Below are 10,491 nucleotides of genomic sequence, written 5' to 3'. Positions count from 1 at the left end.
GGTGTTGCCTACAGTTTCGGTGTCCATTTACAAAAATAGGGACTGTAAACGAAATTCAACAAGGTGTGCGTCTTCTGAGTGGCTGCACTCTCTAAATTAGAGACTGCACTCAGTTCTGCTCTCCTACCACTAAGACACTTACAAAAAGCTACACCACATCTTTGCCTACTGCTTCACTTTCAATGAATTAGTATTTTTATGTACACATGCATGCATACACGCTATTGTGGAATTAGCCAGTGTAGAGGGGGAGTAAATCCTATTTGGCTCACACTGTTCCCCCACCCCTGAATGTGATATTTGAAGGGAGTGATGCCCCTCCCAGTGTGGGGAGCTGTTCTGGTGGCGTACCATTTTAATTAGAAGACATTTTCCTTACAGTAGCAGAAGTGAGAATAATTTTACTAAGCAGATGACTCCGAAGTGATGTTTCCAAAAAAGAAAAGAAAACTGCTTTCCAATTCCAACTCATTTATAACAACTGAAAGTAAATACACAAAGTTTTCCAAAGTTTTCAGCTTGACAGCAGCTGTTTTTATGGGTGTTACAGAAACCAAAGCAGGGATGGTTAATACAAATAACTATGAAAACCAAAGGGGGGGGGGAGTAAATAACAACACTGGACGAGAGAGAGAGAGAGAGAAAGAGAGAGAGAGAGAGAGAGAGAGAGAGAGAGAGAGAGAGAGAGGGAGAGAGAGAGAGAAGCACTGAAATGGTTAGAGAGACAGTACGTTTCCTTCTACAGTATAACAGTCCATCAAGGCACAAGGATTTCCTCCACTGCCAGGGCAAAAGGGACTGAGAACCAGCAGTCTCTGCCTGCCAGCACACGTGGAGGTTGAGGGTTGATTTTTTTTGTTTTTTTGGTTCATATTTTAACAAAGTCTGCAGCATGTCAGAGACAGAACGTCTCTTGTGAGCCATCTCCTTGGTAAGAGCAAAAAAAAAAAAAAAAGGAATTAAGAGGAAGAGTTCAACAGAGGCCTTTAAAAGGTTGTTTCCATTATACATGCATTGCTTTGGATTCTCTTGGAATTGTTCAGCCGTCTCTGTTAACAGCAGCAATTAAGCTTCCGATATACTTTTCGGGGGCAGCCAGACCATCATCATCCCAGCCACAGCTTAGGCACCTTGGTCAAGACACAGGTCATAAAACTTCTTTGGATAGCGGGGTAGGTGTTTCCTTTCTGGAGACACAAAGGGGGAGGTTGTGTCACCATCCCCACCCCCATCTTTCGATTTCCATAAGCTCCTCACTGTAGAGCCTTGACTGGTGAGGTTCCCGCTGGGGCAGGAGCAGCTGCGGCCCTGGAGTGGTTTCTTTCGTTTATAAAGCGGTGCTTTCGGTATCATGATTGATGTCGAGCACAAGGTGGTTATGGGAGCTCTGGTTTGGCAAAGCTGACGACTCCGTCGGAAGTTCCGCAGCAGGGAGGCCTCTTGGTGGCTCTTGAATACTGGAATTAGAGTCTGCGTGGAGAAGACATGGGGGGAAACACACACACACAACACCAATGATGAAAGGGCACAGACTTGTGAGCTAGAGACGACAGAAAGTAAGACTAACATTCCCCAGCCTGGTGCCTTCTGGATGCTTTGGACTGCAACTCCCATCAGCTCCAGCCAGCACAGTCGTTTTGGATTACCGTTCCCATCACCCCAAGCCACCCCCATGGCCATGTTTTAGACTCTGACTCCCGTCAGCCGCAAGGACTGATGGGAGCTGTAGTACAAAACATCCAGAAGATACCAGGTTGGGGAAGGCTGACCCAGAGAAGAGGTGTTCAGAAGCTTATGGACAGGGCTGTATATGTATAAAACTCCTCCACCCCAACACTGTGCCAAGAGAACACTGGATTCTATGACCCAAAGAAATTGCATTCATTTATTCTTTTAGTTATGGGGAAAAGCAAGGAGTTGGGTCGCTGGCCCCATGGGAACTTTGGATCCAACCTTCCACTCATACTAATCCACATCCTTTTAAATGCATCTTGCAGCCATAAAGGCTTGAGTCTCATTCTTTGCAGAACAGAACTGAAAAGTGATGAGAGTTTGCCCTGCTTCCAGACCCTGAGCTTGTACAGTGTTGTAAGTGTAGGGAAAAAATATACAACCTTATCCCTGGGTTTACCCAAAGGAAGAAAAGCTAATGAAAAGCAGTCTATTGACAACTGCTGGAGGAACTATGTGGACATATATATAACGTAAAAAAAGTAAAGGTAAAGGACCCCTGGACGGTTAAGTCCAGTCAAAGGCGACTATGGGGTACAGCACTCATCTCGCTTTTCAGGCCAAGGGAGCCGGTGTTTGTCCACAGACAGCTTTCCGGGTCATGTGGCCAGCATGACTAAACTGCTTCTGGCACAACGGGACACTGTGATGGAAGCCAGAGCGCATGGAAATGCCGTTTACCTTCCTGCCACAGCAGTACCTATTTACCTACTTGCACTGGTGTGCTTTTGAACTGCTAGGTTGGCAGAAGCTGGGACAGAGCAACAGGAGCTCACCCTGTCGCGCGGATTCAAACCGCCGATCTGATCAGCAAGCCCAAGAGGCTCAGTGGTTTAGACCACAGCGTCACTGCAGGACAGTTCAACTATATGGGGCCCAAGGACTGCTGGCTGAGACACCATGAGGGACAGAGACTGCTTTGGGAAGGAAATCTCATTGGAAGGAGCTACCCCGATCCCCAAAGTAGGGATCATTTCCATCTTCTGGACTTGCTCAAATACAAGGGAAAGCTTGCAGAATTACAGAGCAAGTCTGCTAGAATCTGGAAGTGGAGAAGGGTTGGAACAAACATTTTGCTCAGGATTTGCTACACATTGCAACTCAGAACCCCCCCCCCCCAAAAAAACCCCCAACAACAACAAAGCAGCAGCAAACACACCATGAAACCCTGTGTGGCACAGAGAAGCAGCCTGATGCCAGCAGACACTCCCCCCTCCCCCCCACATTGAAAAGCTAGAAGCACACCTGACATCTTGCACATGGAAACAGTGCTTGTTTTCAAGTATGTGCAGGCCCTTGGGACTTGGGTGGCAAGTGCCACTTCTTCCTTTCAAAAGCAAAGCCCTGCCTGAAGGCGACAGAGCAGAGCCCTTGCAGATTTCAGATGCTTCCGTGGGTGGTGCAGAATGCAATGCATTTGGCTGTGTCAGGGAAGGCTGAAACCCAGTTCTTCTCCTGCCCTAGTACAATGCCCCCCCCCCAATACTGCCTAACAACAGCCTTACGAGGATGGCTTGGAACAGTACAGGGCCACCTTTCTCAGCTCCACCCAACTGCAGCAGCTTCCACAGGCACAAATTTCCATGCAAGGAGAAGAGTGGCAGAGTCATGACTTGCCCCCAGGCTGGGCTCAGCTGCTCAACAGCTTCCCATTTATATGTGAGCTTTCAATCTGTACAAGCGGCCCCTTTTCTCCATCCTATTTCTCTCTCCCCACCCCATGTTCCTGGGCCTTTAGCAATGGAGGGAAAGGGAATGACGTTTAATTAATACCAGTTATGGCTCAGCAATTAATGGTGAAGCTGCTAATATCTTCAGTGTTGCATTTGCGGAGCCTCTCAGGTTGTGTCTCGGTTTCAAGTGGAAAAAACACCAACAGGTCCCACCCCCACAGTGAGAAACAGAGAAAGGGGAGGGGAGGGCTGGCTTGTAGGTCGGGTGTTGCCATCTATGAGGCTCTGAAGATTTTTGAGGAGTGGGAATTCATTCCGTATTCCAAGTACGGACGGAGCAGACAGAAAAGAAGCTAAATAACGGACAGGGCAGGATCCTGGGATACATCCGGTGAATGTGTTAAAAAGGAGGAAGGGGGGGCAAAACAAAGGACCACAAGGGTAGCATCACTTCTTTGACATGCAGGGTTAGTCCTGGGTGCAAGCAAGCTGTGTTAACAGTGACCTGTTAGTAAAGGGACGAAGCTGCGTCCATGATTATGCATTCATAACAATTCTGGCCAATCGAAAGGCCTCCTTACCATTTCCAATCTCAGTTCCTACTGAACAATGCAGGTCAAACATCTAGATTGTTTAATAAAATTCTCAATTAGAATGATTATTATTGGCAAGTTGGCGTTGCAACCTAGAGGGGATTCAACGGGTTATTTGCGCAGCTAAAAAATAGAGCTTCTTATTATTCCCAGCGCCCTTTAAGCTCCAGCACAGGAAGGTGGTCAACATGTTAGAGGGTCTGCTAAAATTTAAAAAAAAAGGATGGGGCATGCGCTATTTCAGCCTGCGACAAAAGGAGAAAGGGAAAAGGGGAGCCTTGCTTTTATCGTCACAATGCTGTTTTGAGATTAAGCATAATTAAGAAGCACCCAACCCAGGTTAAAAGTTGGTAGGGAGGTTGGTCAGCTTTGTGGGCAGTGATGCAGCCTGGGCTTCCCAAATGGGGGTAACGCATTATTTTTCAGAGGAACTGCTTCGTTAGGTGTCAAGGAGTGGGAGGGCGGCTACTCCTGAGGACAAAGCAGCGTCCTCCTCCATATGCACAGAAAGGGACTTGAGCCACCATCTGGCTGCAACAAAGCTCTTCCTAGCATCTACAGAACTGTGCTGAAGCTTTCTAAATGCACAGCTTCTGGGGCAGATTGTGAGAAAATCCTGCAGTCTGACATGTTGGGATGAGCAACTCCATGTCACAGTGGCCCAACTAGTCTCAATAAGAAATTGGGCGTTTCATGTCGGCAGTCACACTCTTCCGGCAGAGATACAGCAGGCACCCTCGCTTTTGACTTCCCAGTATCTCTTGAAGACCTTTTCATGCTGACAGGCTTTTGCAGCTGATGCATTCTTATTTCTGAGTTGCCAGCCACCTCAAAGATTATGGGTATTTTTCATTTTTTGAAATGATGTTCTCTGCTTTAACACTGTAAACCACTCTGGTATTTTATGACATCATGACACAGAAATATTTTTATAAATAAAAGCAAAAAAACCTGGCTTTGCCTATTTGTGAGCCTGGCTATACGACTACAAATCACTGGCTATATGACTACAAAATGTCACAGAGCTTCCCAAACATTCCAATAAGCTAGATCAATTAGAGGCATGCTGCTTGTCAATCTTGGTGGGGTGAAACAGAATAATTTTGGGTGGTGCAGCTGTCCTGATGGGGAGGTACGGAGGAGGGGAAGAACGGTATGCTCAAACTACACACACACGCACACAGACACAATGTGGCTACAATACTTCTTGAGTGTGAAAACTTGAGATAGTGTTTAAAATCCGATTTATGCAGAAATTTGAAATATGGTTGAAAGTGCAAATAATAATAATAATAATAATAATAATAATAATAATAATAATAATTATTATTATTAACCTGTACAGTATTTGCTTCTGTCTATCTAACCATTAAGCATTTTTATCTTCACATTTCAAGCACCTCACTCTCTCTAGAAACTTGCACATAAAAACTTGTGATTCCAAGAAACGTTTGGTAGCTGTAGCCGTAAAACTGCTCTGATTTAAAGGCATTTCAGGGTTACCCGATACAAAGCCCCAAATGAGTTTTGCCTGTCTTCTTTTTCACTCCATGTGGCCCTCTTTGATGGACTGCAATTATCCCCACCCGGATGAAACCACATCTACTGCCGGTTTGGAGCCATTTCCCTTCTTCTGGGGAAACTCCTTCTCCCTGCCTTCTTTCCACTTCTGTCCCAGTGGTGGAGACGAGAGCGTTTCTCTCCGCCTTCTCCAGCCACATCCAACCAACCACCTCCAGGCACAGTTTTTTTTATCACAAGGTTCACAGAGACAGAGCTGACACAGTCCTTACCAGTCACGATGCGGGATGCCGTTGAAGGGGGACCAGGAAGAGGACCGTCTCCGGCTAGGTGAGGAGCTGGAGGATGCGGTGGAGGGGGGACGGTGGGCCGGTTCCTCGGCTTGGGCACAGGCCTTGGCCTGGGCAACGTGCCCATCTGAGGAGGTGGCGACTGAGCTGGCGGAGCATCCTGGGTGAGGGGCTGAGGAGCTGGGGAGGCGACTGCAGGATTGTGCTTCTCCAGGGGTGGGGTGTCGGGGGGCGTGGGCGTGTGGGGAGGAGTGGGCGAGGGCTGCTCCAGGCTGGGCTCAGACCCAGGCGGGGAAGAGCTGGGAGTGTTGGCTTTTGGCTGGAGAGGAGGAGTGGCCACTGTCTGCATGGGGGGCTGGGGTGGCGGGTGGCTGGGGGCCTGGATGGGAGAGAGGCTGCTGGAGTACCGTCGGGGGGCAGAGCCCTGGGATGGGACAGGGCTGGGCTGGGGGACTCCCTGGCTGGGGGGAGAAGGGCTTCTAGTGGGGGGCTTTGGGGAAACAGAGGGCGGTTGAGGGGCGGAAGGGGCACTTTGGTTCCCTGGCTGCCCGGGAGGTGGGTTGGCTGGCTTTGGAGGGGCTGGTGCAGGCTTCTTCACGGCTGCAAGGAAGGCCAGAAAGAATAGTCAGGGGTTAAAACGCCTCTCAGAAGCAGTCTCTTCACCGCCTCACATCAACATGGAACTTCTCATCCTTAACATTTAAAAGCTCCTCTCTTCTTTTCTGCCCTGAGAGGTATCAAGCCCCTGGAAACACCTGGTGGAACCTGAAGCCTCCCAGAAATCAGAGGGATTGTTCGGAAGTTGCATTTGACCAATCAAAATGCAAAGTAGGAGGAAGTTGCATGATGGCCCCCTGCCCTGCCATCAACCATCCAGACTGGACTACTGCAATGCGCTCTAGATGGGGCTGCCCTTGGAAGACAACTTGGAAACTTCCAACTGATTCAAAATGCAGAAGTCAGATTAGAGTCTAGCGTTGCCTACAAAAGTCATATAACCCCTCTTCAAGTACCGTATTTTTCGCTCTATAACACGCACCTGACCATAACACGCACGTAGTTTTTAGAGGAAGAAAACAAGAAAAAAATATTCTAAACAAAACAGTGGATGTATGATTTTTGTGGTTCATGCTGTGGCCACAGACGTGATCTGACGGTGAGTTTGGGGTAGCCCAATGCAAAAATCCTGAGGATCCATGTGGATCCATGCTTTGTAACCACGTTTTTGCGCCATTGCAGCCCCATGAAACAGTGGGTGCGTGTGTGTTTTTTGGTGCAGGCTGTAGCCATGGATATGCTATGTGATCTGATGGTGAACTTGGGGTGACCCAGTGCAAAAATCCTGAGGATCCATCTGGATCCGTGCTTTGTAACCACACTTTAAGTGGGGAGGGAAGGAAAAGCATTCAAGGGACAAGGAGCACGTGTGGGATGTGTGGAGAAGGATGCTGCTAATAATGCAGAAGAGGGGTTTAAGGGAAGAAGGAACACACGTGGGGTGTGTGGAGAAGGATGCGGCTAATGATGCAGAAGAGGGGTTTAAGGGGAGAAGGAACACGAATGGGGTGTGTAGAGAAGGATGCTGCTAATAATGCAGGAGAGGGGTTTAAGGGGAGAAGGAACACGCATGGGGTGTGTAGAGAAGGATGCTGCTAATGATGCAGGAGAGGGGTTTAAGGGGAGAAGGAACACGCGTGGGGTGGGTGGAGAAGGATGCTGCTAATGATGCAGGAGAGGGGTTTAAGGGGAGAAGGAACACGCGTGGGGTGGGTGGAGAAGGATGCTGCTAATGATGCAGGAGAGGGGTTTAAGGGGAGAAAGAGCTCGAGTGGGGTGTGTGGAAAAGGAGCTTTTCGGCGAGCTGAGCGGGGAGGGGGGAGGGAAAGAGCACTGTTGCTTTAAAGGAGCCAACCGGACAGCAGCCACTTACAGCAGTGTAAGCAGCTCCTTTTCTCTCCCGCTTTGCTCCTTCTCTCCCTCTTTGCTGCTTTACGCAGCTAATGGCGAATCCCCTGCAACCCAAGTCCTGCTCAGCAGATCAGCTGAGACGCTGGGAGAATCGTAATTTCCCCCTCTCCCTCATCCCGTGCCCTCCTGTCCCCAGCAGCCTTTTTAAAAAGTTTTTTACTGGTTTTCACTGCGCTCGTGGCTCAGAGCCCTCCTGTGCCCTGCCGTCCCTCTGCAGCCTCATTGCTCCGTTTAGAGAGCACACGGACCTTTGCTAGCTGAGGCTGCAGCAGCTGTTGCTGGCTACGGGGCGCTTTTTCCAGCTCGCTATGGCTCCCGTCTGTCCCTCCTCGCGTGTAAGCAGCTGCTGCCCGCTTTGCTGCCATGGCTCTCCTTCCCTCTCTCCTCCTTGGCTCCCCCCCTCCTCCTGGCTGTAAAGCAAGCAAAGCTAGAGCCGTGCAAAGCCCTGCAAGTGGCTCCCGCCTTGCTTGACTGACGGCAGCCATGGCTCCGGTCAAGTGCATTCGCTCTGTAACACGAACAGGCATTTTCCCTTACTTTCTAGGAGCAAAAAAGTGCGTGTTTTGGAGCGAAAATTACGGTAGTTGCATTTGCTGTCAGTTCCCAACTCAAAGTGCTTACATTAGTGTAAAAAGCCCCAAACAACTTAGGCTTCACGTATCTGAAAGATTGTCTCCTTCCCTACAGACCTTCCTATGTGCTAACATCAGCAGAAGAGACCTCTTGGTAGTTGCACCTTCCTGAGAAGCTCATGGCCTGGGAGACAGCCTTCTCTGTGGTGGCCCCTAAGTTGTGGGACTCCCTCCAGAGGTGAGCCTGGCTTCCTCACTATACAACTTTCAGCAATCACTTTACCATGGCCTTTTTGCAGGAGATGTGCTTCTTCAGGGCCCTGAATGTAATACGTTTTAACTGTTTTTAATACTGAATTGTAAATGGTTGTAACTTGCCCTGGGACCTGCTGGTGAAGGGCAGGTAATAAATTTAATCCTCCTCCATCACCTCCCCCTCTCCCTTCAGTCAACCTCTTCGTGACCCTGTCCACCATTCCTCACCCTCCACGCTCTCCTAGTGCAAAAGAGATGCTAACTAAACTTAAAACAGTCATTCACAGAAAACAAGCAAATAAATAAGGCTAACAGAGCATCATCTTCCACGTTTGGTGGGCGCAGAATGACAACAGTAGCCAGCCACCGCCATGTCAAACACGCACTGTGCTTTTCCCCTCAGGGGGTACTCAAAGGTATGCAGTTCCGACACCTATTTTTGTTGTTAAAAAGTGTGACACTTACTGTAACAACTTCATGGTGAGTACCGGCACCTATTTTTCTAGAAAAAAACAGCACTGGGCACATTCCATTGCCTCTTAATGCACCCCTTGCCCCAAACAGGAGAGTCAGTGTTGGAATAACTCCCTCTATCCCGCCCCCTCCCACCCACAAGTGATGCTACTGTCATGAACAAGAAACAGATGCCCAAGGAAGAGCCTGCAGGAGTCCCAACTTGAAGCTTAGTATGTTGAGACGGCCGCCAACCTATTCCTGGAACGCAGGCATGTTCATTAGACGCCTGAAGGACTAACCTCGCCTGACGGCATGTGGACTGGGCCCCGCAGAGACTTGCGACTGTCCCACGGAGAGCTGGCTGTTGCCAGCGCTGGGCTGTGGGTAGGCCTGAGCAGCACTTCCATGCCCCCCATTCCTCGTGGGCGGGGGAGTCGTGGGGTCCTTTGGTTTTGAACTGCTGGGAAGGGAGAAAAGACTCTGATCAAAGGCTGCTCCTTCAGGGTCAGAGGCAGCATGTTTCTGGAAGACATGGGAGGCGGGCAGCACTCTTGAGCTTGGTCCTGCCGGAGGGTTTCCCACTACGGCATCTGGCTGGCCACTGTGAGAACAGGATGCTGGACTCAATGGGCTATGGGATCCAGCAGGCACTTCCTATGTTCTGCTATTGGGAGGCGTAAGTGGATTCTCTCTAAAGATCCCACTACCCAAGTGTAGTGAAGAGATCCAAGTAGCAGGCTGAGACCTGCCTTGGTGCATAAAATACTGTTCACCTGCTCGAGAGGGCTGGTTGGGGTTAGGACTATAAGTGTGGCAGCCTTCTTCAAGTCTGATTGTGTCCTCTGCCTGCACTGGACTACAATTTGCATGAGCTCTAGGGCACCAAGTTGGGGAAAGGCTATACCAGGCATAGGCAAACTTGGCCCTCCAGATGTTTTGGGACTACAACTCCCATCATCCCTGAACACTGGTCCTGTTAGCTAATGAGGATGGGAGTTGTGGTCCCAAAACATCTGGAGGGCTGAGTTTGCCTATGCCTGGGCTACACTATAGGGTAGATAAGAAAGTTAAACTGACTTCTGAGTTGCTGGTCCTAACCTACCCCCCCAGCCACCCAAAAACCACACTTGTGTACTTTCCAACACAGACATGCATGGGGGGAGTTGTTTGGGTAAGGGGCACACTGCTGTTAAGCACTGACAAGGGCAGGGTGAGGTTATTCCAGGGGGTTTATGCTTCACTTCAGGACTATTTGCACATCCAGGAACACACATGGACAAGCAACAGGGAGCATTAGGACAAACTCCTCTTGAAACAGTATGTAGCTCATGTTGAGCTCCAGTTGACCACCCACGTCAAGTGGGAGAAGAAAGAGCTAAGGGAAAGAGAGGGAATTGGGCTAGATGACTCAGGCTGAGGAGGCGGCTCATGG

At 49.4% G+C, this 10,491-nt stretch overlaps 1 protein-coding gene across 8 annotated transcripts in view; it reads right to left on the bottom strand.

The window, feature by feature from the left end:
- Positions 1 to 454: 454 nt before the first annotated feature.
- Positions 455 to 10,491, bottom strand: part of ARHGAP17 (Rho GTPase activating protein 17) — a 60,674-nt gene continuing 50,637 nt past the window's right edge. For 2 of the 8 annotated variants that reach the window (XM_083584673.1, XM_083584677.1), the window contains 4 exons: positions 9,359 to 9,519; positions 5,791 to 6,408; positions 3,986 to 4,028; positions 455 to 1,470 (listed from right to left, as the gene is read on the bottom strand). In XM_083584673.1, the coding sequence (XP_083440799.1) occupies positions 4,021 to 4,028; positions 5,791 to 6,408; positions 9,359 to 9,519 (787 nt within the window). In that variant the 3' untranslated portion in view covers positions 455 to 1,470; positions 3,986 to 4,020. The remainder of the gene's footprint in view (positions 1,471 to 3,985; positions 4,029 to 5,790; positions 6,409 to 9,358; positions 9,520 to 10,491) is intronic. The other 6 variants (XM_083584674.1, XM_083584678.1, XM_083584671.1 and 3 more) reach the window with 3 other exon arrangements.

Source organism: Podarcis filfolensis (assembly GCF_964270895.1).
Source record: "Podarcis filfolensis genome assembly, chromosome: 14".
Taxonomy (NCBI): domain Eukaryota; kingdom Metazoa; phylum Chordata; class Lepidosauria; order Squamata; family Lacertidae; genus Podarcis; species Podarcis filfolensis.
The sequence above is the reverse complement of the archived record's forward strand: the minus strand, read 5'-3'. Positions and strand labels throughout refer to the sequence as shown.